General features: G+C 41.9%; 1 protein-coding gene across 2 annotated transcripts in view; it reads right to left on the reverse strand.

Moving 5' to 3' along the window:
* KIF26A (kinesin family member 26A) overlaps window positions 1-27292 on the reverse strand; it is a 101584-nt gene that overhangs the window by 35614 nt on the left and 38678 nt on the right. For both annotated transcript variants that reach the window (XM_075029717.1, XM_075029715.1), the window contains exon 4: window positions 14238-14404. In XM_075029717.1, coding sequence (XP_074885818.1) covers window positions 14238-14404 — 167 coding nt within the window. The remainder of the gene's footprint in view (window positions 1-14237; window positions 14405-27292) is intronic.

Raw genomic sequence — 27292 nt, forward strand, 5'->3', positions numbered from 1 at the left:
TTGTGAGAATGCTTAAGGGCTTCACTGAAAGAGTCAAGGCCAAAGAATTGTACAGTCCAAGCCTTAAATATCCTGAACTCTGGAGTTTACTCAGGAGTACACTTACTCAAGAGTTTTGGTTTGACCTTGCCAGACAGACATCACGGGAGCACTTTTTATCCTGATTCTGGAGACTCTGCAAAGCTTGCAAAATTCTGGATGCAGGTTTACAGTGGAAATCAGTTTACTCTAAAGCAAGACTTTTCCAAACTTTCCCAGTTCCCAGCCCAACAAGGCATCACACCTCCACCACATAACCAATATCCCAAGCCTTTCCCACTGCAAACCAGCTCCAAAGGAAGCAGTGGGAAAGTCACAGTCTGTCATTGTATCTGCAGTTCCAGTTATTGTTTCCTTAATTACTCGTCAATACAGACAACAAATAGACGGATGTCCTACAATACACCCTCCAGCACTCTGTCCCAAGCCTTCCGCAACTCACAGAATAAACTTGGTTGGTATTATTACTTTTATTATCGCTACTACTGCTTGATTTGTGGTTCTAAAATTAGAAAGGTAGCACAATGAAACAGTGCAGTTGCTATGCAAAACCCCAAGCAAACTTTATTTTTAACAAGGTATCCATTTCCACTAACAGCGTTTGATTTGGAAAATAAAATCTGGTTCAGAAAGAGACATCTTTAAAGAGAAAACTGGGAATGTCTAAATCTGTCATGAAGGTTTAGGAAGGACAGGCACCATCTGTATTTCTACAGTAAATTTTGTCCAAGGAGTCACTTATAAGTTATACGTTAAATTTTGAGGTTATGGTCTGTTCTTCCCCCTAGAACAAACTTACTAGGTTCCTGTGATGCATATATAGCTTCAGGAGGATACAAAGGCTTTCTTCACATTAATACCATTACACAAGTACAGCACCAAACCTTTGTTTGCTTAGCTGTCTCAGCAATGCTGTTGAGAAGCACTGCCAGGAAGAACAAACAATTAATGTTCCTTATTTCAGTGCTTCAACTTCCTCAATAAATAATTAGTTCATCTGGATCACAATGCACAGCCTCAAACAATAGCATTTTTATAATGGGTGATGGTAAAAAAGTTTCAATAGAAGACCATTATTCTGAAACATTCCAAAATGTCAAACCACATCTAATATTGTGGGGATATTACCAAGCCAACATTTATGAGAGAAAGTATCTCCAATATGAGATTAAGTTCATGCCTTGCCTCTTGCACATAGCATAATCTTGCAATTCAGGCTTGAATTTCAGCCTCTCGCTTTGAGTGACCTCTTAATTTTCTCTTACTATCTCTTATTAAAATCAGCAAGGCAGAAATAAAAATCAGCTATGTTGACATATTAGGAACATCATCTGCTCACAGTTCATCAGAGAAGACGGGTCCAGAAGGGATTTTAAGAGGTTATCTACACCTTCCCAATGCTCCATGGTAAGATGAACTTTACCTAATACATTCCAGTACGTATTTGTCCAACTTGCTAGAAATCTCCAGTAAAAGCAAGTCCACAGCCTCCTGAGGCAATCAATTCCAGTTTTTAACTAGTCTTACTGTTAGAAAATTCACACCTCATGTCTCATAAATCTGACTTGCTGTTCCTTATTTTCCCTCCACCTCCCCAGTAGACATGCAGAGGAGCTTATTTCCTTCTCTGGCAGCACCCGTTACCTGTATGAAGACCACTACCACACCCCAGTCTTCTCTTTTACAAGTTAAAAAGTCCTGATCCTTCCAACCTTTCCACACACGTCAAATTTCCTTGATTTCTGACTGTCCTTGTTGCTCTCCCCCAACTCTATTCCCATCCTCATAAAGTATGGAATCAAGGCTTCATGCATCAGTAAGCAATAATCAAGACTCACCTGAATTCAGGTACCATACCAAAAGACCAGGCAAAGCCACTTTGGAATAAACTCAAAAAGACCCCTGGAAGACGACAAGTTAAAACAAACCTGCAGGGTACTCCTGACATAAAAAGAGCTTCCTCATGCTGTACAGAGCCAAGAGCCGATCCCTCCTCTCAGCTACACTTTACTATTTAAACAGAAGCAACCAAACAAGCCCATCTTCAAGCATTCAAGTGATTTGCATACAGGAATCCAGGAAGGAATTTTCACAGCTCCTCTCCATTTAAGAAATGGCAAAGGACAGATTTTCACAAGCCCTGCTGCACTCCAATCGTTTTTTCTGTTCTCCCAAACAAGCAGTTTCTGAGGTTGCTGCTACAAAATTTGTCATGAGTGACGTCAGCTCCATATTCTTCTCAGCTTGCAGATTTAAGACGCTTTTCTGGCCAAAGAACATTGCTTCAGCAGCCAGGACCATGGTTCAGGAACTGACTTTTATATATATATATTCTTATATATATATACACACACACACACCAGAATAACAGCTAGTCACTGCAGCCTGCCACATATCATTTCCAGCTCTGTTCACTAATGATGTTAAACAAAGCAAGAGCAAATGAACATATTGCTGTACTTCCATACTCGCTGTTTACAATTGTACCATATGACAAACTGCTGAAAACCTGTGTAGGTTAATCTTTATGTAAGCCAGACTGTCAACACCTAATATAGAAATATGTCAGTTCCTGGGCTGCACACTGCATAGATAGCTACGTATTGAAAATACAGCTACCTGAATGCCAGCAATATTTCCTCGCTTTGTTTCATGAACTAACTGAGCTAAAGCAGGCAGAACCACATCAATCTAAGCACACTCCTTAGGCAAGAAAGTTGGACTTATTTGCCAGTGAGACATAGACTCATGAAACAGTCAGGTTGAGCAAAATAAAATTCTAGTCTCATTTGTACTCTATCACAAAAAGTAATAAAGACATTTTTAAAACTACAAAGTAATGAAACAGAAACAATGGTTCTAACTAGCCCTTCATTATTAAAGTCATTACTTAAACAGATCACTTAAAATTTTGCCCTGTAATATGAGCTCCAGGTATACAGAAAGAAGCCAGTATCAAAATGACTTACCAGGCAATAAATTATTTTTGTTACAAAGGATATTACACTCCATGCTATTCATCAAAAACAATCTGGTAGGAAAAGCAAAAGCATTCGGCTCATTCAGGCTGCTCCAGGGAAGAAACAGGCACATTTGCGAGTGGAAAGGATGAGAGATAAAATACAGGACATGGCTAACAAGGGTTCATCTGAAGCACTAGATTCAGGCAAATATCAGACAGGAAAAAGAGGGACTGAATGAGGGAGAAAGTCTATTTTCACATTCCTGATAACATATAGCAGTCTGAATACAACTTAGCCTCTGTGACTGTAAAGCCTCCTTTACCATAAAAGCTCTGGGGTGGGTTACATTTTCAGGTTACCTTCCTTTGCCCCAACACACCATCCCCACAGACATACCTTTCTCATCACCTCCAGCTCCCTCAGTTCCACATTTTAGTGCTCATCTACAAAATCCACAAAGGATCCATTCCCGCTTCAGCTGGGTTTTATTTCCGATGCTTAGTCAAAGGCTTGACACCTCTACTGCCAAGCAAATAACTTCTCAGGGGGGCATTTACTTATTCCTACTGTTAGCGAGTTAAATGGTCACTGACAGCATTAAATGATGCAGTGGAAATCACCCAAGTACAGAAGTCGTATGCCCACACAATGAGTATTTTTAAACAGAGGAGGTACATACAGGCTTCTTAAAGCCCAGCGTTCCTGTGATTTATTTAACTGACATCAGTTCTGAAATGGTCCTTCTCAGAGGTATAATAGGCTGAAATTGCAGCGCCATTTAAAATAGCACTTAGCAGGAAAATGTGAGATGCGTGTTCTTCCACCACTGCAGATGGAGAGATTTGACTATTTCTGATCCAAAGATGGTAACTTCAAATTTCAGCAGAAATAAGCAACTCCTGAAGACCTGCTCAAGACAGATTATCAGAGAATATTCTGAAGCTTGCCCTGGACTCCAACTAGCTTCACTAATAACATTTAGATTAGATTCATTTTATGCTGATTAACTTCCACTGAGTCATTTCCTTCCAGTAAAAACTCCATAGGGCAGTGCTTCTTAATAAGTGAGCTCCACCACTGAGGACATGAGAAGCCCAACAAAGCAGAAAGCAACCCCAAGAACGTCACTCTGTGATGACCAGCAAAGCAGCACTAACTGATGCCGAGTGAGGTGCTGGCTAAGCTCTTTGAAATGTCCTGCCAAAAGAAACATCTTCCACCCTCCAGCAGGAAGGATGAGGGAAGTTTTAAAAAGCCAAAATTCACTGCTATTTCACAAAGAATTTAAAAGTACCTTCAGAGCAATCCTGCAGTGGATCAAGCACTGCAGCTATAGTGCTGGTGCATTATTTTGGCTTGACATTTCATTTTTGTTATAAATGATAATGTGGGTTGTCTTATTTTGCCACGAGCACAAGCACGCAAAACAGTCTAGCTCAGAATAGAAACAGTGTCACTTGAAAGTCCATCTGCCCTGCAAACCACATCCTGCACGCAGTAAACTAAGTATTAGAGTGACTGCAAGGGAGCCTTGACAACTAAATATTCAATATTCAATTAACTATCAGTCTGATTTTACTATTTTGCCTGCTAAATCCGTCTGTCTTAATGAAGTATTAAAATAGTTAAATATGTTATTGGAAGAGTCTGAAAGTCACTAATAAAGTTGCAAAACAGGTGCAAACTGTCAAATTACATCCCCACAGGGAAGTCACAGTTATCATTTTACCTATGGAATGCTCCGTTCCCACTGCAGCAAAACCACCAGCACAGCTGCCACTGCCACCGAGCTGAGGAGCCCCAAATAACGGAGTCAGAGCAAGCACTGTTGTTCAGGAGTCCAGGAACCAAAAAAGCAGGCAGACTGGGAGGGCTGGGGTGGGGGGGAGGCAGGAGAAGTGGTCCTCTTGACAAGCTAGGAAGGGCAGAAAGAAGGGAAGAAGCCAAAAGGAAAAAGAGACTATGGTAGCTAGACAACAGTGAGATTCCATATATTCAGGAAAACAGAATAATCAGGTGCGTTCAGCTATGGATGAATGAGAAATTATTGAAAGGATCATATGAAAAATCCTTAAATTAAGGGAGAAAATATTAAGTTCAGGAGAGCAGAAGATCAGAGAGACAACAAAGTAAGAAGAAACATCTGCACGACTCCAGTCAAGATTACCCATAAATACTTCAGACTTTTCCCTAGTTTAAAATCTCTTCCACTGGCCACCGTTTACTCCCACAAATAAATTCAAACTTGGGTGGCTCTGAAGCCACAGATTCTCCCCTCCAACATATCTGTGAGCACATCTGGTTTAAATTATTCTGCTTTGCTCTTCCTCCTGAGCATCATGAACGTCTCAGAATATAGAGCTAATCCAAGACCCAACTGCTGCAACAGCAGTCTCCACTGAACCACCTAGAGCAGCTCAAAAAGTCACCACATCTCTTGGAGGGGCTGCCTCTGGTACTCCAGAACCTCCTATATTATCATCCATCGAGGCACTCAGGGCTGAGAAAAATCAGCCCTCCCCAGGGGTGGCTTCATATGATAAAGATCTTTAACACATCTAGTCAGCAGAAAACACTGCAAGTGTTTTGCCATGCTCTAATTCTGCTTTTGCTATGAAGCTGGAGTAAAGACCTAGAACATCCTCTCCAAAATCCTGACCTCACCATGAGCTACCCACATCCCTAGATCCATTTTTTTCCCCTCTTTCACTGTCTCCTCCTTTCCATATTTCCTGCCAATGTGGTTGGCACCAGGCTCCCTCCTTTTCTTCATTTTGGCACCTCCAGCATAGCGCAACCTGCTCCCACACAACACATGTAGCTTGTGCGATCCAGGTGAGGGTTCTCCTTCCAAACATCTTCCTAACTGATGCCTTGCACGATCTCTCCTTGGTTCGTACCATCACCCCTAACCCTCTATACCGGGGAGCTTGCTCTTCCAAGGCACTGACCCCTAGATGCCCAGTGCTGCTTCATCTGGTCACCACCACCCCCTCTTTCTCAGCCAATTCCCTCTGAGGCTCTCTCAAACCCCCACCACGGGCTCTCCACCTTGGCTGATCATTCAGTGCCTCCCCCCTCTAATTAAATAGCCATATCCTGATCACAGATCTATTGGCCTTTGCGACATTTTTCATGCTTTTAGCAGTGTTCTATCTCAGCAGCGCCGATGTCCGAAACTCTACCTTCCCTCTCCTCTCAGCTACTCCAATTTCTTTACCTCCTCCTCCCTTTGCTGAAATACAGCTCTGTGTCTCATCTCTGTTTGCCCCGTCAGTCTCACAGTCATCACGGATGAGCTCTTCATAGCAGGGAGCCTGGCTTACCATATGCTGATAAAGCACTGTGTAAATGTATGATGCAGTATTAGCAATGATACCAGTAATGATGTTCTGCTCTTAAACATGCTGTCCTGAGAGTCATTCCTGTTTCCAAGAACAAAGCCTACTAAATTCAGGCTTATCTTCTAATTTATCCTACTTACGGGCTAACGTGAAATGGGATATACCTAAAGCGTACACTGTTTTGTTTGTCCTTAATTATAGGCGGTATTATGCTGCCACAGCAACTCGGAAAGCTTAAGCTGCCCTAAGATGATACAAGATACTGCACAACGCTGCACACCCTGCCCCGTCTCCAGTCCCCGCACAGCGCCGTGCTACAGCCGGGTCACGTTTACTCTCCGGGGACAGCTACCGACCACATTCCAGCGGCCGCGGCATGGCACTGGCAAGATGAGGCAAGCCCTTCGGTGTCACCCGCTCCGTCTCCATTTGCACATCTCCACGAGGGCTTTCTTGCTCTCCCTGCCTCCACGCAGAAAGGGGAACGTGGCTGGGAAGGCATCCCCCTCTCCAGCACCACGCGGTGGGGAGGACGCTGCAGGGACCGGGCTGCTCCAGCCCACCAGATTCAGACGAGGCATTCATTACAGGGAAAAGGCTAATTATATGTCTGGCTCCCCCCAGAACAGCTTGATACTCCCCTTCATCTGTAGCTCTCCCCAAGCCGCAGGTTGCTCAGCCACCTTTCCTGACCAGCTTCCACCAGTGACCCAACGGTAGCAAGAGAAAGTGGGGCATTGTGGGGCATTTAATGAAGAAGGGTTGATGCACCGAGCGGCTGTTGAGCTGCATTAATGCCAGCGAGCCATCACGTCCCTGAAGAGCCCCGCAGCTCCTGTGATACTGCTATGACACTGCAAAGTAGGGACAAACCATGCATGGGTTTTGGACATACCTGCCAGCAAGGCAATCTTCATTAGGAAGAGCTGGTACCCCACTTTCCTAGGCAATTAATTCAAATCTAATATTCCCGCATCACCTCAACACAGGATTTCTTGGGCGTGGGTTATGCTTACTGAGGAAGCTTTTACAAGTGACTGTGCTTCTTCCCTTGACCCATCATTCACCAAGAATTTACTATGGTTATCTGTAACTACAGCAAGCACTTCTGTTTCAGCCTCACAGACTAGCTTAACTACCATAGGTCAGCACAGAAAGGTCTAACTCAGGATCCAATGAGTCACACATTTTCTTCGCCTTTCAGTGAACTACTACTTATTCATAACCCAGTTATCCACTTTATCTGTCAAAGAGATTTAAATTGTGCCAGCTCTGCACAAAGCCTGGATACCAGTGCATCCCAGCAGGGTACAGGGCAAAAGTTTACAGCTATTAAATACAGAGAACTAGTGAACTACATTATGAGCTTAGCAGAAATATAATTCTTGCTTTTAACAGGACAGAGAATGATAGGCTGAAGTGATTTAGCTAGAAGCATCTCTAACATGGCAACTTAAAAAAAAAAAGTATGTTTCATTTTTTTGTGCTTTTTTTCCCCTGCATTAAATTCTGAAAGTACTGATAGTCATGGAATAATCAGGTTTAACAGGTTAGCGGTAATATATGCCTCAAGTGTTCCTAATACATCATAATCTTCTTTCACAAAATTTGCATCACTGTCAAACCGAACTACTGATTTTCGGTTGATGCTTTTAACATGTTTCTATGGTTACTTTCCAAGGTCGCACAACTGAAGCCTGAACAGCAGTTCAGAAAGACAAAAGGCATTCTGCATCCTTCACCATATTAAATAATTTATGAAAGTTAAGGCATCCTCATGGAAAAAAAAAAATTATAAAAGAATAGGTTCTGAGGTTATTTTCCCAGCAACAGTTTGAAGCAGAGTAAAATCAATATCTCTACAAAAGCCTTCAAGAACTAGACTATTTGACTAATGTTCCATATGGTACAAAATGCTAAGGAACATATTCTAAGTTTAGATCTATATGCACAAGCCTACATGAACTGCATGAATGGACCTTAAAGCAGAATATGTAGACATCTAATTTGCTGCTGTCAGCTTCATCTTTTAAATCAGGCACTAGGCATTGTCTCAGAAAGTATTTTAAATCTAAAAAATGCAAAAATAAAACTGAAAAAAATGAAGTACAAATGGTAATGACAGCCTTTATTATTTCCATCGTTTTTCATTCAGAGCCACACAGATTTCATCTGTCCCCGAAACGTTACAAATTTTGACTAGTGTAATGAAAGCTTGTACAGAAAATATCTGAATTCTCTGCCTACCGCTACACTAGATCAGAGTTTATTGGAACTAATTGAAGTGTCTGAGGCTTGGAACAAAAACACATTAGTCATTTAGTGGTTGTGCTAATACTGCTATGCCTTTCCTGCAGTTTCATTAGATACAGACTGCTTCAATACCCTAATCATATGCTCAGTCACAGCACAATCAGTACACAGAGTACTGACAGGCTGTCCCACCATGCCTAAAGCTGATAAGGTGTCTGCTCTATGAGTAACCTCAATTATTGACTATATTTTATGGTCAATCTAATGACCAAATGTTTATCAGTGAACCATCAGGTGCCTGTAATAGGATAGTGACCCTTAGTTTATATGTACCATTACTGCTCATTAGTGAATAATTAGATTCTTTAATCCACAACTCACAGGCATTAAAATATGATGGAACATCCTGAATCTAGAGAAAGACGACTATGCTTATTTTAACTCTTAAGATGTTCAATTACATTACTCAGAAATTGTATGTTATATCTTGTTAAGAAAAGCTGCTTGTAAAAAGCATATCATGTGTAATGTTTTATATCATGTCTAAATTGACACAGCTTTCCCAAACATGCAGCAATATGACGAGAGTGGAAAGATAATGGGTGTGATTCACCACTGCGATTCTCCACATTTATTAACTTAAATGGTTTTAATCTAGCAAAGCCCAGCAACACTGCAAATAATTTAGAAACCTGAAAACTAGTGAGTGCATAGTGAGTGCCATGTTTGGAAGACTAATTCATCAAACAAAAGTAGGCGGGTGCCAGGGAAAGTAGCTGCAACTACACAGCTATTTCCCTGCTTCAAAGGCAGCAGTCCCACAGCAGCAAGTGCAACCCTGCGACCAAATTAGTTTGAAAAGATGTGAAAATAACCCAACATCAAACAAGATTAAAATTTAAGAAGGGGGACTTAATACAGTTTGTCTTCTGCTCAACATCGCCCAGGGTGGCTTGCTTTTATACATATTTTCTCCTGAACAGCTTTGATTCTTCCTAGCTGTCCCATCACTGCTCAAACCTTCCTTTCTTCTGGCCCTCGCGCACCGAGGCTGGACACCCACGCTCTCACCGAAACGCCGTACCCCCACCCAGCAGCACAGGGGGTGCTGCCACCACCATCACTGGCCACCCACAGGTGGAAATGGCATGTTAGTGGTGACAGCCTCCATTTCTCCGAGGGCCTTGATTCTCCTTCCCAAGGGAGTAGTATTTTCTTTTTTGGCAGATGGCCCATTAACCTCTTCCCAAGTGCTCGCCCATTCTCCTCCTCGCTGCCCTTCTCCTGCCTGTTCTTGGAAACACCTTCTCCTCTCTTCCCCAGGTGTCTGGGTGACAAAAATCCCAACAGCTTATTACAGCTTTATACCACAATATGCCAATATTTACTTAGTTGCAAGCATAGCCCACAGAAGGGTCCTACAACTACCTCACATATTTTCACTTAGTAATATAAAGTTTGTTCAGGTTCCTCGTACAAAAAAAAACCAACTGTAAACAGGTATAAAATGTGGAGCACTAAGCAAGGCACAGCTCCTGCCACACCAAGGGACAAAGCCCAGCTGCATTCTTCATAAATCTGAAGAACGCAAGATTAAACTTCTCTCCCTGCATTGTTAGGGTAAACTGGGAGCCTCTTCACAGTCATCCATGCCCATGAGCTGCGCTTTTTGCTCTGGCTTTCTTCTTCTGTCAATGACCTACTGAGAAGCTGCATTTTCTGCTAAATCCTCTGGTCCTTCGGTACCATGACCATTGAGTAATGTCTGGCAATTTGCTTGTGTGACACAGTCAGATGTTAATCAAAGCTTTCCTCCTTCTATGACAGATCAGAGTGAGGAAAAAAGCTTAAAACTGATTTAATTTCTTAATACACTTCTGTCTGCTGGCTCTAATATTTGGCTTTGATTTTGAATACTTAGCACTTCCATGCTAGACAGTCTGAATTTCTAGGTAATGAATAAAATACTACTTTTTTTTTTTTTTTGAGAAGCAGAACATAATTAAGCTTGAAGAAATTAAATACGACATTCAAATGAGAAAGAGCTTTGGATGAATATGTAGATTTTGGCTGCACATGTGCTTAAGAAAATCAATGCATTCACTGCAAAAACTATCTTAAAGGTACTCATTTTAACCATCGGTCCCTCTTATCACCAGGTAAATGTTTTGCTGCAGCTCTTAGTTATTATTTTCCAGGTGAGGACATGAACTCTCTGTACGGTCTTTTCAGTTTGTCACCTTACAAATACAAAGCTATGATTCTCACTGAGGAACAAACTGGAGTAAAAAACAAACCAACCAACCAAAAAAACCTGCACAGACGTCCTCCCTTCCCAGGCACAAGACAGCCCACAAGCAAGAGTCAAAGGGTGTTATTTCACTGAATAGAGACTCTAGTTTTAATGTGAAAAAGACATTTATTTGCTGCCAGGAAACCGTGCCACAGCCCAAAAGCTAATTGTGCTAGGACCTGTACAAACACAGTTAATGCTGTTTCATAAAGAACAAGACTGGAATCCTTTATTCATGTGAAAAAAATCTGTATCTAGTGTTGTTGCTGCTAAGGAAATCACAGATGCAGTTTCCACAAGCACCTTATGAAGGCTTTGTCTTCCAAAGTAACTAACCCTGCACCCCAGTACACTGAATGTTAACATACATGCATATTTTTGCCTAGCTATTTTATTTCTGTGACAGAACAGCCCTTTTCCTGAGCTAAAGTCCCAGCCACAGCCCCTTTTACAAAAGGGCTTTTGTAAAAATATGGAGGTACTCAGTAGATTTGGTCAAAGAGAGGGCAATGATTTGGGGGGGGGGGGGGGGGAAGAGTGTGTCTGTGTGATTATCGATATATTAATTGCATTTATTTCAGTAGAGAACAAGAAACAAAGTGCGCCAGGCTCTGCATAACACGAGTAACACACTGGCCCTGCTATGAAGTTCAGAATTTAAGTGACTGAGGAGAGAAACACAGTAAGGAAAGAATCAGCAAATACAATGAGTAGGGACTACAGCATAACACTAGTGCCATGACTCCTCTTTCATCTCTAGGTGCTTGCTGAGGAAGGATTAGCTGAACAGAGAGACGCAGGACAGAGAAGTGGATGCTGCTGCAGAAGATTCAAGGCAGGGATGATCTTCTTCCTCAACATGCTCCAGGCTGGATGGTGCAAAGGGAAAGAGGAGACGGGACTGGAAAGCCTGGAGCAAAGCAGCCTGATATCCCATCAGTGCTGAACAAAACCAGCCAACACTGTTGATATCCCAATACTTGTATTGGATAAGCTGCTTCCACCCCAGTTTCTGCCAGTATCTGTCTCTCACTCATCCCTGAAGATTTCCTCCTCTACCTCTCCCCTCCTGCTGAGGGCTGCACAGCTCAAGGATGGGAGGAAGACTCAGCATGGAAACTTTGATCCGTAAGGTCCCAATGGCAGGAGTCGGAAGAGAAGAAGGAGCAGTGGGAGAGGGAGCCTCTCCTCAGGTTAAAGCCCATGGTGGTGGAGCAGCCTGGGCAATGCTATGCAATGGTACCCACCTGAGGACCTGCTCAACTTATTTATGCCTGCCAGGGATCAATAATGGATCTCCCTCCCCCAGCCTTTGTGAGATTTTCTGCTTTCCAATTTGTGTTTTTAATCACAGTCATTACTGAACTTGTTTCTTGAATGCTTGTTTTTAGGGAACCCGAGATTCTTAGACGGGCTCCAGAATACTGAAAAAAATGAATGCTGAAGTACATTAATCAGCAGTGTGATGAAAGATCATGAAAATGCTAAAAAACTAATTCAGATAACTGATAACTGTTAAAGGAAAACTTTATTTCTCACTTATGTCTCTCTCTCCAACAACCACAAAAAAAGAAACAGAAGTGCTTTGTGCAAAAAAATTTCAACCAGCCCTGTTCTTTGGTTAAAAAAATTTGATAAGAATCAATTTTGAACAGAGGAAACATGGGTAGGGAATAAGCAATGTACTAATGGGTTTTAAAATGTTTTAGCTAGCACATAGGTACTAAAGCTATAAAACTTTCACTCAAGGCAAAGACAGATTCATGAGAAGCAATTAGGGCCTGATCCAATGTACAATGATGTCATTTGCAGTCTTGCTGCTCACTTCAAAAATCTTTGAATCAAGCCAAAACAATCATTAGTAATGATATGTCACTTCACAAAAAAACAGAACTCAGTTTTGCTGACCAGTGACAAAAGCATCACTGGGAGAAGAGATTTTGGGTCTTCTTTCAGATTATTAGGCACTGATTTCTTTCTCTCAATTCCAAGGATGCTATTTTATTTTCTGGATTCCCTAGTGAAAGTGACAGTCTTTACATCTGTGTATGACATACAGATTTACACTGTAATAAATCCAAAGTAGATTAAGCTAAATCACACTGTTCATACCCACAATACGAAATACAGTAATGAAAGCTGTGCTGCTGTGCAGTCTAGGTACTTTGGAGAGGACTCATCTGCCCTTATTTAGGTAACTAAACCAGAAAAGAGATGTCTGAGCTTCTCCCCTTACCCTTCCTCTCCACTCCCACTGATTTCAGACACCTATCTTAAAATGAAACAAATCATCCTCTGTAAGCAACCATTTCTCTGTGTTGACTTTAAACCTGCAGCACTTAGCGCAGAAACAAAGCACCAACTTCCACACCCCACTCTTTGGGCAGTCATTTCCCAACCTCTGTGTACAGACAGACTGTAATATGTAGGCATATAATGCTTAAGACTCATTGTACTATGTTCTTCTAAAAAACAGGACTTGGGAAGTCGAGCCCTTTCTGAGGTCAGACTGTAACTTAGAGTAAACATGGTGCAAAACATTTTAAAGATCAAGGAAAAGGAAACAATACAATTACCATGATGATTACATGATAAGAAGGATCCTCACTCAGTGCATAAATTTGACTCTAATGCCATTCACAGACATACGTTTTTCAATATTGTTTCAAAACATGTTCAGTTCTGAATTAAAAAAAGAGTTTGGAATGCAAGTACAAAGCCCTGAATTTTGTTGTTTTAAATACCATCTGCTTGAGAGCGTATTGCATTTAATCAACATTGCTAATTACAACAAACATTTCACAAATAAAACTAACATACCATTTTTGTTATAAGACCCAAGAATGGAAAAAAAAGATTGTTCTGGGCTACTGCTAAAAAAAAGAATGTCTTAAACTGTTTTAACTGTTGCTACCAACTATGGAAAAACTTTTATTTGCATACTTAAGCCATGCTACTGAATAAAAGTCTAATCTTTTTCATTTAAATCTGAGTGAAAAAAAACTTGCTACTTCAGTTTCTGCTCCAAGGAAACCTACAGAATAACAGACTCGCTACAGGTGGAAATGGCCATTAAGGACTAGACAAAGACCAACACACATTTTCTTGGGTTTTCATCCATAGAGGTTCCTGATCAGGTCTCCAGAGAGAGAAAGGGGCAACACCATCACATCCCTGCTCCCCAGCGGCAGTGGAAAGCCACAGTCACGACCAGGTGACCAACTCCACCTCTCATCAACCAGCACCGCGCGCTACACGTTCTACCCACAGCAAAGACTCAACAGCATTTCACAACCGTCTGCAGACCCGTGAGCGGTTACAGAAAGCAGAAAGGTGAAAAACTACCTTATGAAGAATGAAGCCGCGGCTGAGGTACCTGCCGAGACCCCAGCTGGAGCAACCATGCTCTGGGAGGCTGCTGAGCCACCTGCTCCCGCAGGGTCGGAGTTGTTCTGCCCTGAGCTGATCTGAACATTGGGACCCTCTCGGCCACTTTCTGGTGCTGTTTCTGTCTGGAAAAAAAAAAACCAAACAACACATGTACAGGTTAATACACTTGCTGAATGGCCATGACAGGGAGAGATCTCATGCAGCACTTCCAAAGAGTGTCTTTGCAAGGGTGAAGGCAAAGATCAGCAGCGACTGAGGAGCAATCCGGCTGGACAAGCGTACTGCACTAGGTCCTGCAACATAGAAGGTAAAAACCATGACCGCAGCAGATGAGCAGAAAAACAGAAACCCTTTGTGATGGGTAATGCACACTTAAATAGTTTGACAGGCATGAAGAAATGGAAAAAGATAAGCAGAACCCTTTTGTTTTACAGTGTTATTTGGGAACTGGCAGAACTGTTTATCTGGTTCAGTTATAACTGTCAGGAATTATTTCTCAGTGGCACATCATCTACAAGACCTATCTGTTTAAGAGGAACTAACCAAACAGTCACATTTGTAACACGTTTCCACATGAATAACCCCAAGAACTAAATAAAAAAAATAGATTTTTTAAAACATATATACAGCCCTGCTTTTCAGGATTATTTATCTTACCAGCACAAGTGCACAGCATTTTTTTTCTCCTGCAAACTGTTCCAGTGGAAGAACAGGAGTAACTGGAGATGCATCTTCTCTAGCATAATGCATCTGCTGTATCTGAGACAAGAGTTTGGAAGGGGCGATGGTTTTGGGATTTTGCCAAAATATCAGACATCTGTATTGTGAAATTGTGTCATGTTGAAATCATGTTTAGGCCACCGACTCTTCCAGTACCAAGTTCAATTAAGCCCCATCAGTCAAACGCTCATTGACAGTGCTGGGAAGGCCTCCTTTTCAGAAGAACCTGCTCTATGTCTAGGAGTACTGAAAATTTAATTAAAGACGACACCACAATAAATATTTGTCAAAAGAGTTAATTGCTTCATGTATGATAAAATATGATGGTTCTGTCATCTGAAATACTATGTCGACATTTCCAGCTAATTAGCTAAAATAAATTCCAGAAAAGGAGACAGCCTTGTAATGAAGCACAAACGCAATTAAGTACTTCCTGGGATGCCACCAAATTTTAAATTTTGTGCTGCCATAGATCATGTTTTACAACTACAGATATGCAGACATTGTAATAGGGCCTTCTCAGTTACATACACACCCTCAATTTTCTCATACACTGACAACCCAAACAGAGTTTTTCTCATGAGAACTGAGGCAACCTGGTTATTAGGTACCAAGTAAAAGAAAACTCTGCCAACCAAGGAGCACTCAACTGGTGCATGGAATACTGTCGAGTTTCATCTGGACTCATTCCCATAGGTTGAATGCTGAATTCCCAGTTCCAGAAAAGTCAACAAGAAGAAAGTGCACCCAGCTCTTTTGAAGGTCTGCTCTTTAAAGATTAATACTATTATCAGCATTATGGAGTGGCTGACTAATGCTTTACCATAGACTGCTACACAAAAGAGTACTTTCATAGAGCTCACCTAAGAGATGTGAGGCTGACACAGAAGAATACTCACACAGATTAACTTAATCCTAGTGAAGCTACTCGCGCTAGAAGCCTAGGTGGAAACTTTAAATAACCCTCTGCAAAACCCTTCACTTTGTAATATGGAAGTCTCATGAGATCAGATTTCTCAGCGATGCAGGCAGAAAGGCAGAGACCAAGCACTGCTAGAGATCAACACTGGAACAAAGAGATGGTATGGCAGGAACACGTGCTTAAAAAGGGGAGTCTGCCTATCCCACCCATGGTCTACTGGCAATGACAGCCAGGAACAGAGATGCTTGGAAAAGGATGAGATCCACTCATGTGGTTAATGGCTTAAAACTAAGTGATGGAGTAACAAGGACCTTCAGATGGTCAATAAAGGAGGTACTTGATCATCAATGAATTGAAGCAACAAATGTGTGGCCTTGACCTATACTGGTCACAGAAAGTATATGGCATGGGGAAAAACACGCAGGCTGGGAAAAATACGTGATGTCTGAACTTCTGAGTTACATGGACTGACACAAAGTGCTAATAATAAGTGGAGCTTACTACGGACTTAGCAATTTACTAAGAAACCTACACCAAAAACTCTGGAGCCGGTATGTGGGGCTTACAAACTGGCACATCACGAGGCTGCCATGCCCAGTGGCCAGTGGCATGATGGCCAGCAAGAGAAGGAAACCAGACCAGCAACCACTGGCAGGCTAACGTTAGTGTTTGAATACTCCCCTACATTCTGCCAGGAAGACAACCATAACCCTCTGTCACATGAGCTGTTGTCTCAGATATAAAAATTACAGGGTTAAGATGAATTCCCAAGACATATTTTTCCATTCGCTTTCAACAGGGACTACATGAGACAACAGGACTTTGAAACAAAGAAAATCACATTTAAGCAAAATAATGAAAAAAGAAGGCAGAAGCAGCAACGTGTTTCTAACCAATCGTACTTTAACTAACGCATTATCTAAATGATGGCAAAATCAAAGCTAAATATGAACTCTGTAGAGTTAGCATGGAACTTCAGTGAATTTTACAGCAAATTGTGACACATTTGTAAGAACTGACTGGAATCTGTTAACATATATTCCTGTAAAAGCTATTCACACTTAACAAAAATATGAGAAATGTATAACATATATTCCTTTTCCACTGCTTTTTTTATTTCTATGAGAACTTAGAAGCCTACGTTTCTAAAAGATCATTACCCAATTAGTATTCTTACACACAGAGGTAACATCAGTTTTGCTGCACGGTAAGAAGCTGAAAAAGCACAAAACAAGTTCTTCCAAGTTTGGGATTCATTTCAAGGACTGCTTGCACCATCCAAAGTGACAGGATTTTCCAGCACAACCATGTACAGCTCTCCCTGAGACAGCTACATCTCTCAGCTGATGATGAGGGCTCAGGTATGAGGAAATTTGTCAGGTCCGAGTCATTTGTCCTGAGGCAGGAAAATTAAAGACAAGTAATGGGACCCTCCTGGGCACTCTGGTTTGTCACACCACAGTGTGGCTTACAGCTGCTGAAGGGTTATGAATAAGATAAAGGGGCTTTGTTTTTAAACTAAATGCAGGAATTACTTTGTGCGCCTCCCTCATCCCAACCCATGCTCTTGTGGGGACCGCGTGTGGAAAATATAATTCTCTAGAGGAATGGGAGCAACTTTGCATGACTTCTTTAAGCATGCAAGTCTGCACAGAGAGAAGACTCCAGTCTGCAGCTGAGAGGGAACTGTGCTTCACCATTTACTAAATTTTCATAAATCACTCATGATCAAACGCAGAAATCACAACCTTGTCACTATAAAGTGTTACCGACTGCACTGAATATTTAAAGTGTCATAGGCCTCTGCATCTAGAGATTAATGCGTGTTTTAATTCTCTAAGAAAGGGTTTGCCGGACAAAAGCTATTAACCCTCTGGAAACCAGCTAATCCTCAAAGGAAGGATTTCCAAAACTGCTTTATAGGACCCCCTTCCCTCCGCTCTCTCCAAAGCCACATAAAAACTGGTAAGAGCACAGCAAAATCAACGCTTGAAAACGTCACGCCAGTCACTTTGCACATGCAGGAATGATGGATGTCTCGGTGCTTCATACGGGTGCCTGCGCCACGGATGGGAGGGTTTTGGTACCAGGTCCCCCTGCCCGTCCCGAGGACCCGGGAGCAGAGCGCGACATGCTGCGTTTTGGCCGGCAGCATCCACGCACGCAGCTGAGGTTGGCGGGGCCGCGACAAGCAACGACAGCACGAGTTGTTCCCAGTTCAGATGGCCAAAGGCTGGGGGAGAGGGCAGGGAGGGACGGAGGCAACCCGACATCCTCGGGCCGTGGAGGTGTGCTGGGCAGAGCAGGGGCATCCCCGCCCCGTCCCCGACTCCCAGCACACAGGTTCCCGGCCGTGACCAGATGGCAGGAAACATCTGCCCAGGTTTAAACAAGTCAGGCTCATCCAAAATTACACTGTAGAGAAGTTGGCCACAGATTAAATTTCCAGGTACACAGTACGCTGTCAGGCCATTACCATTTGAAGGACAATTACAACCCTAACAAGCTCTTTACAAGTTTGAAGTGCAAAGCCAAAAACTAAGCCATAATGTTTCCAGTTTCCTGAATATTTCCATTCTCTGGACACTGACCTTTGTCCAGGGATCCAAAAAAGCCAAGCTAGGTGCTGCCACTTTGTAACGCATGCAAAATACGTGCCTGGCAACAAGCAAGAAAAACATGGGAATATAAAAATCTAGAAAAAAATAGATCAATCCCGGGATAGTACTGTCACAGTAAAAGCAAACCAGAACGTTGGAAAGAGCTGCGAAAGAAAGTAACCAGATATGATGTCTAAATGTAAGTATCAAGAACAGATTCACAGAAGAGGGAATGGAGAAAATTACAAAAGCATCAACGAGTCTGACACATCTGTGTAATCAGAGTCAGAACTCAATATAATTTATTTTATTTCAAAAAATTGGTCCCATAATGAAAGCATTCAACAGGGCTTCAACAGTGAATTGCAGGTGAAGCTCTAGCAAGATCAAGCCTGAGTTTGTACTGGGGCTTTTTTTTTTTCCTTTCCTTTTTAAGTTGTTTTTACCCCTTCCTGACCAGCAGGCAGACATACAGAATTTTGAGTATTTGCTTTAACTTACTATTCCCCCCTTTCAGACTACAACATCACAGCCAATTAAATTGTAAAAACTACTTAATCTAACTATTTCGTAATATATGAAATCTACCAGTTGTATATGATAAAATAATGATTTTTCCCTCTAAATGATTCATGCTAAGACTCTTATGACCTACTACCACTAACTGGAACAAATGTGACGTAAATCTCTATCTGGATAATACTCATACTATAAACCCTTCTTTCCCGTAAGCGTGGATAAGTCCTGCATATGTCTTCTATGTGAAATGTCTCCTCCTGACTGACTAGCATTATGTAAAGTTAACAGTGCAGCATATGCCAGGTTGAAGCGAAACGTGTTCTGGATAAACTTTTTACTGCCACTTGACAATGTTTCTGCCAGGGCTCATTATAAAATAACTAGGGCATTTTATAAGTACAATACACTACTGTAGTCATTTTATAACCCGCAGCTGCGATGTGGTAACAAGAATGCCTAAACCTGTAGTTTCAGGCTTTTATGTGCATCTCGTCTTCAATGTAAATCAAATGCAGAGCATAATATCCCTTCCCCCAAAACAGGTTTTCAGCTACAAGAGTTGCTAATGTCTGGCTTGTCATTGATCTCTGGAGGCAGAAGGAGAAAAATCAGAGGGAAGTAGAATTAAATAGAAATAGGAGGGCCCGTCTGCTGTCACAGACCGGAAAGTAATATAGGAGCTCCAAAGACAACCTTGAGGCCCTTGCTTTTTGGATAAATATCTGAATTACTAAGACAGGTTAAGGGTTTGGATCTTCACCACCAAAAATCACTACCAGTCTGTACTTCATGCACAGAAAGGACCTCATCCTTCAACCGCAGGGCGCAGGCACCCAGCTGCATCCAGCGCCGGTGTCCTTGGCAGTACAAGGATGGAGGAGCAGCAGCTTGTTCCCCTCTGACCAGGGGCTCGTGATCTCACTCTGACTCACATCTCTCCTAAACCATGCGCCTTGGTCCCTGAGAAATTTATTAAAGTTTTGTGCAGGTCTTGGGCAGGCCTCGTCGTCCGTGAAACGCTTGTTCCTTCCTTCAGCCTGCCCATGTTCTCAGGCTGGAAGGTCTCTGCAGCCAGGGCTCTGGTAGTGCAGAGATGCCACCAGGCAGCAATGGGCCAATTACTTCACATTTCAGCCACTCGGGACACGGGTGCCAAAGGAGGCAGCAGGCAATGCTCTTTTTTTCCTTCTTCATGGCTATCTGACCACCAGTCACACAAACTTCACCCTCCTATCTGCATATGTAAACCCCACCACCTGGAAAGTCAGAAGGACGTGATAAAGGACTATCAAGAAGAATTTAGATCCTGCTCCACATAAACACTCTTAAATAGGGACTTTTCACACGCCGTGGATTTAAAACAGCCAGGCTAGAGGAGCTGTTTCTTCTAATGCCTCCAGGCAAGCATCAGAAAGTGTTGCCCAGAGCCCTCCCTGCTGACATATATTACAATAGTTACAGCCTCCAAAGCCAAAAAATATAGCTATGTACTGCTCAGGGTGTTTTAATTTACCATTGTGGTCAAAATTAAAAATTAACTGTTTATTCAAGTGGACAAAAATACAGTTGAATCCCTGCTTTTTGTCAGAGGCTGATATGAGCAAGTGAAGGAATTCATTAACAAGCTCATAATAATGCAAATTTCTGTCAGCTTAGGATTGAGTTTCCTACAAGAAGACAAATGCTTTTCCATTAGGACTGACTTCCACAGGCCAGATGCGTCTCTAACAGCAGCAAAACACAGGACACTTACAGAGCTTTGAATTGGGAGAACTTGTGTTGCCTTCCTGAATCTGCAACAAAATTTCTCAATGACTTTAGGCAACTGAACCAAAATCTCGCTGTGCCTTGATTACTCTCTATTCAGCAAAATGGAATAACAACATGCCAAAGAATTACAGGTCTTACAATTTTAGCATAATCATTATATTGTTATAATGACTGACATACAAAGTCAGCAAATAAAGGCAAAGGTGGACAGAGACTGTCATACCTAATTCCTATTTCAATCATGCTGAAACTGCTTGCATATTAGATGTAACTACTTTAAAGAGAACATCCCTTGGGATCAATTTGCCTGACAGCTACCACATGCAAGGCACCCATTGACTAGTATTTTGCTGGAAGAGGTACAAGCCCTCATTATCTGAAGGGAAAACCAGGTCTTTACTACACCCAAATCTAGAGAACAAGATTCAATTACAGGGCAAGCTCATGAAGCAGCATTAAGTTCGCAGACAGAGGGACAGATCTGACTATGTGATCATTGTTGAAGGACACCGAGGTACCAAATTCATGATGGAGCTATGCAGATGTTGCTCTTTTTCTTGTGGCTGTTCCTTGCTGACCTGCTGTTTACTCCCCATGTGGGAACCTTGTAACCCAGACACACAGACAGTCATGATTCACCATGACTAGAATGAAATCTGCAAGCCTATAGATGTCCCAAAGCTTTTTCAAGTAGCCAAATGCCATGACAGCAATGAGGAACTCCAGTAGAACTTCCCAAACGTGAGTGGGCAAAGAAGTGCCAGGTGAGATTTGACATAGATAATATCATGTATTTAGGAAAAATAACCTAAATGACTCCTAAACAATGCTGAACTCAAAACCTGCAGTTACAACTTGGAAGATCTAAGGGTCGTTGACAGTTCCTCTGAAATCAAGATGTAGCAGCGGCCAAAAAAAAAAAAAAAAAAAAAAAAAGGACCAAACAAGTTTTGGACATCACAAGGCAGGGCACAAAGAACAAGGAGGTTGACTGCATATTGAGTACTTCAGAGTCATCAGGAGAGGTTGGGGAGACTCAGTGGGATGTCTACACAGCTACTCTGCATGGACCAGCTAAACGCAGACCCTTCCCAAGCCAGGCATCACAAGGACCACTCTCCCCTTCTTCATCCTTCCAATCCCCTTTCCCTGCTACAACAGCCAACTGCCTTGCCCAGCTTTACCACTGTCATTTTTGAGAAGCAGAAGGGGGAGGTTCTGAATGGCAGATCCATTATCTTTGCCCAACAACACCAAAAACACAGCAATGGACTCCTGCCTACAGCACCTTTCAAACGCTTCCTTCAACTGAGGAATCAGAAAAGAACAACCTCATCCAGTTTTGAGATCGTGGCAGCTATGCAGACCCAGAGGAATTAACTCAGAAGTGTTTGGGCACCAAACAAAAGTAGTAATAATAGTAATAATAATAGGTCAGCTTTGGAAAATGCCTAACCACAACACCAGTTTGTATAATAATTTATGTGGACTCACTTCCCTAGAAGTGTTTCACGCTTGAATCTTACAAGTACTACTTTCAGATTCAAAGCAAACCTCTAATTATTGATCCTTCGTTACACTGGGAAATTACCTCATCGTAGTTTTAGAGGTCTATTTATAAGTCTAATAATCTCATCATTGATTACGGTGACTGTATTCTAATTATAAATCCATTATCTCCTCAACAATGAAATAAAATCAATAATGCACGTAAATGGGAAAAAGGAATTTAAATGCATACATTAATGTCATTTCAAGTAGCGCTATTTTATGCACCATCTCTAACGAAACTGTGTCACATCATTAGCAATAATGTGAAAAATCTTTTTCAATTAACAGAGCTGATTTGATGCTATGTTCAGTAAAGTGGCAATCCATTCCATTAAACACACACATATGAAATGCTTGAAACATCTATGAACTCTATCTATACATCATAAATTGTCTCCCAAGTGCTGAAACAGAAAACTAGATACATTTTCTATTGATGCTTTCTAAACCTCCTTTCAGAAGCTACCACCCAGGGCATTTCAGTGATTCTAGCTGCAAGTAAAAAGAGCATCAATCTTTGCCAGATGCTCAGCTGCTCACGCCACAAAACAACAGGGGATCCTTTTGGCAATGCTCGCACTGTGCACAGCTTGACTACCTGGAGGCCCACAACCTCAACATGCCACCATTCCAGTACACAGCCGATGGAGCAAATGTTAAATTCAAACCACTTTCCAAAAAATGTATGCTGTTCAATCTTATTTTACAGAAGCAGGACACCTGGGCGATCCAGCCATGCAAATCAGTTCCTTCCATGGGGTATAGGGAGACCACTGCGAGAGACTTTCTCTCCACCAGCCTGCACACAACTAGGGCCTGAGATCAGCCTGAATTTATCTGGTTTCTCTGCTCCATTAACCTCTGAAACCAAAGGGCATTATTCAGCTGCAGCCCACCCTTAACAAGCGATGTAGCCAGTGCAGAGCAACAGTAGGCTCATAAAGGCACTTCTGCATCAGACATATAGAGTCTTTCTCAAATGTTGGATGACACTTCTGGTCTCCAGCCAAAAAGTATGAGCCTTCCTTTAAGGTGATTTCTAATGTTGGGGTGGCGTGGGATGCATTGATTAACAGTCAGTTCCTGGAGAATTCATAGTGGAGCACATGCCTAGTATAAATGGACCAGCAATAAGCAAAAGGAGCTGAAGGTAACAAAGTGAAGAGAAAAGGCTATCCCTAAGAAACTAGTTCAAAGGCAAGAGTAGAAAATTTAAATATTTTGGGCAAAAAAAAGGAGGGGATTTTTTTATCCTAGTGTAGCTTATGGTACACTTGCTGGATGACAGAATGACCTGTGAGCCAAAGGTAAATACGGTGGATTATCATTTGCACATAAGCTCTAAAGTCTGCTTGTCTTAAATCTACCTCTGATGAGTACAGGTGAAGTCTGGGCCAACATTCTTTATTATTGCTTGTTGACTTCAATTGTCAACAAAGGCAAGTATGGACTTGTTTCCCTGTGCAAGCTGTAATAACAACTGCTTAGCCTAGAGGGGTGAAGGATCAAAAGAACTGTTTTCAGGTGGTAATCTGAGCCACAAGAGGGTCTGAGTCCTGCGAATAGTTACCCTATCCCACAACTGTAAAACCAATGCTATGGCAGAAGCGTCAAACACACAGTATGAAGATATGCAATCCACACCCTCACCTAAGAAAACACTTATTTCCATCTTGTAGCCAGTACCCTTTCTGTTAACTCTTTAACATTTTTCCTAAGCCACTCTGATACCTGGGAATTAACAGGTAACCTCATTTTCACCTTGGGCATCCTACACTGGGGGCAATCTAGAACAAGAGAGCACGAAGACCTTAGCAACTACACAAAACAGAGGGCTAAGTTTTTATCTGCGTGTTTAAGGCTGGATTTCCAACCCACGTTTTTTAAGCTGGTCTGCTATCTGGCTGCTGGGGCAGGGTCTCGCTGACTCTGAATACATGGCACCTGTAGAAGCGTCGTCCTCCCACATCTCACACACCCCCCTGCATTTGCTAAGGCAGAAAAGTGCAACACAAGGCATTACTGCTCAGCCTCAGACTGCAACAGTCTCAGGAAAGGTCTTTTCCATGGGGGCTATAAATTAGGTTAGTATGAGAAAGCATTTAGTAACTTGGATCAAAAGGTTTCCTTCTGCTGTTCAGACTTGTTACGGAGAGTGACCAACACTACCTTTGAAGCTTTTTTTTTTTTTTTTTTTTGCCACCCCCTTTCCTTTATGTACTTCCTCTACAAAAGCAGTAACACCAGCACCACTAAAGCTAAAGGGAAAACAGAAAAGCCTCTATGCAGCCCTGGCCCCACCACCTGTCTGGGGTTTGCTATTGACTTCTGCAGAATCAAGATGTTATATGTGGAGTCTGAGAAATGTCCCAAAGCTCAAAGTCATCCAGATGTCTCGCAGACAAGATTTATGGTCAAAGCACTATATTTTAATTGTTTCGTTACAAAATATATTTCACGCATTGTATTAATAAAAGGTCACTGAGAAAGCTATCAAGGAGGATTTTAAAAATTAATTTAAAAATCCATTTGGTATGACATTTATCAAAGTAAAAAAGTAAATGCTGGAAAGTAAATCTTGTCATTCTCTTTTCCACAGTCAGATTTTTATTGCATCTTCTAAGCAAAATGTAAGTCATCCTTGCTATAAACAAACAAAGAGGATTTAAGGAAAGTCAACAGAGGCTGAACTACCCTCAGATGAATCCATCTGGTTCAGATTATGGTAAGCAGAAGACTTATTCCTAGGAACTACAGGAAAGCTTGAGCTGTGACTAAAATAACTCAGAGATTTTTCACATAAAACAAAGGAACATCACTCCTTTAGAGTATATGCACCCATTTACATGTGCTGTGGGTGAACCCTCCCTCTCTGCACCAGGCCATAAACTTACACCTACCTTTAAATTTGTCAATACTCTCTGGGACATACATTGGACTTTTGATAAATTTACCATTTTATATACGTATGCTCTGAAAGTTTTACTTCAGTCACCTTCCGTTTTCCAGTGCTCCAACTTGTCCTATTTCCTAGTGGTGCATTTTTTAATATATTTTTAAAGCAACTTAGGAACTGGTGAAGATTCAAGGAGCCACAATATTTTGCCTTATAACCAGTACCAATTGTATATATTCAAATTAGAAATACAGTGTGGCAAGGATTTCATTTTGCATAAGATAAAAGAAAAAGCAATTTGCAAAAACAAACTCTATTTCACTGTGATGTCTTTATAGCACATGGCATGGCTACTTTACCACTTTTATGCAGCACATAACACTGCATACTAATAACACAGTCAATTGAAAGCATACAGTAAGACCTCTTTTTTCCACAATACATGCAGATACTTCTAATAGATATACAAGGTATTTTCAGTGGTTTTAATGTTCTACCTCTCAGCTAGATTTCAACACATCTAGGAAGCCTAAATTCCCCTTGCTCCTTTGCTGCTATGTTAAACTGAGTGGCAATGCTGAGCACCGCTAACATGTTTTTCATTTGAGCAGTAACCTTATATTCACTTGTCACATCTAGAATTAAAAACTTCAATATAAAACTATTTATTAATTAAAGTTGTCAGTCGTCCACTACAAATCAGCTGTCTTACCAGAGTTATACCAGCTCCCTCCCCTCCACAGTGTTCGCTGTCTGGTCAGACTACTTATCACTGCTACTGGTGATTATTTTTTGTAATTTTTTACAACAGGCCACTTGGGTAAAGCAGCTGATTGCATCTTCACCTTTTGCACCTTGGTTGCAATCCTAGTCTTCCCCTCCCTCGGCCTTCCTCCAGATCCTTAATTACTGTTCCTCTTCACGGCTCCCGAAGACCACGGTTATTATTTTGGTTTGAGCAGCACCCACACTATGCTTCGAAGACACATTCCTGTTCAAAAAATTTATAATCTCTATAATGGATTTTCACACTTGAACTCCAAACATATATTAAAAATTTACGATGACCTGCACTTCTGACCCCCAACATTCAGCCCAGAAGTGTTTTTGCAACCGTAAGTGACATTACAAGGTAATACATGCGAGTTTGGGGAGGGAGATGAGAAGAGCAGAAATCAGGCAATTTTTTTTCTTTCCGCAGACAATTCCACTACCACCACTATTAAAACTAACCATAAATAAAAAATGTGGATCCTGGAGAAACATCTGTAGGTACAAGGTCTCCTGAGGTTTGGCAGCCATACACTGGGGTGTATTTTCACGCCCACAGGGCACTGGGCACCCAGCACCCCACACCGGCCGCCCATGCGAGGGTTTGCTCCGCGTCACCCGCCTGGGCTCTGCCAGCACCAGCAGAAAGCCACAGGCACTTCGGCGGACAAGGCGAGCCAAGACAGACATCCAAGAGGAGAAGGACAAAGCGTTTCTTGGAGGTGCCTGTTGCTCTCCCACAACTACAAAGGAAGCCTCGGTAATTAGCTTAGAATAAACACCTGTCTTTTTGGCAGCTAAAAATAGTCGAGATGAACCCCAGCCTTTATCTGTGTCCGTCTTCCCATCTTTAGAAAATTAATCACGCTCACTTCGTATGCAGCACTGAGTTAAGTCCCCGAGAGGTAAGGCGCTTGGGTGACACTTTCTTACCAGGGAGTTCAGCACTTGTTTCAAGAAACCTCCCTTTGGTAAGAAAACAAGGCAAAAGCACAGATTCCCAGTGAAACAGAGGTATTTACAGAGTGGTCAAAATAACTCGTATCACAACTGAGAGTGTAAACCCCCCAGGAAAAGGGCCATCTTCTTCTTCTGCATTTGTGCAGTATCTTGCTTAAACGGGGGCTGAAGACTCCACGATGTAATCACATTACACATAATAAATAGTACATTCAATGGTGTCCTTTCTACTGCAATTCTTCTTGCTCCAGAATTCCTCTAGCCAGACCAGCTTTGCCCCACAGGAAGATGGGAAAGGTTA

Source organism: Buteo buteo, chromosome 6 (assembly GCF_964188355.1).
Source record: "Buteo buteo chromosome 6, bButBut1.hap1.1, whole genome shotgun sequence".
NCBI classification, from domain to species: domain Eukaryota; kingdom Metazoa; phylum Chordata; class Aves; order Accipitriformes; family Accipitridae; genus Buteo; species Buteo buteo.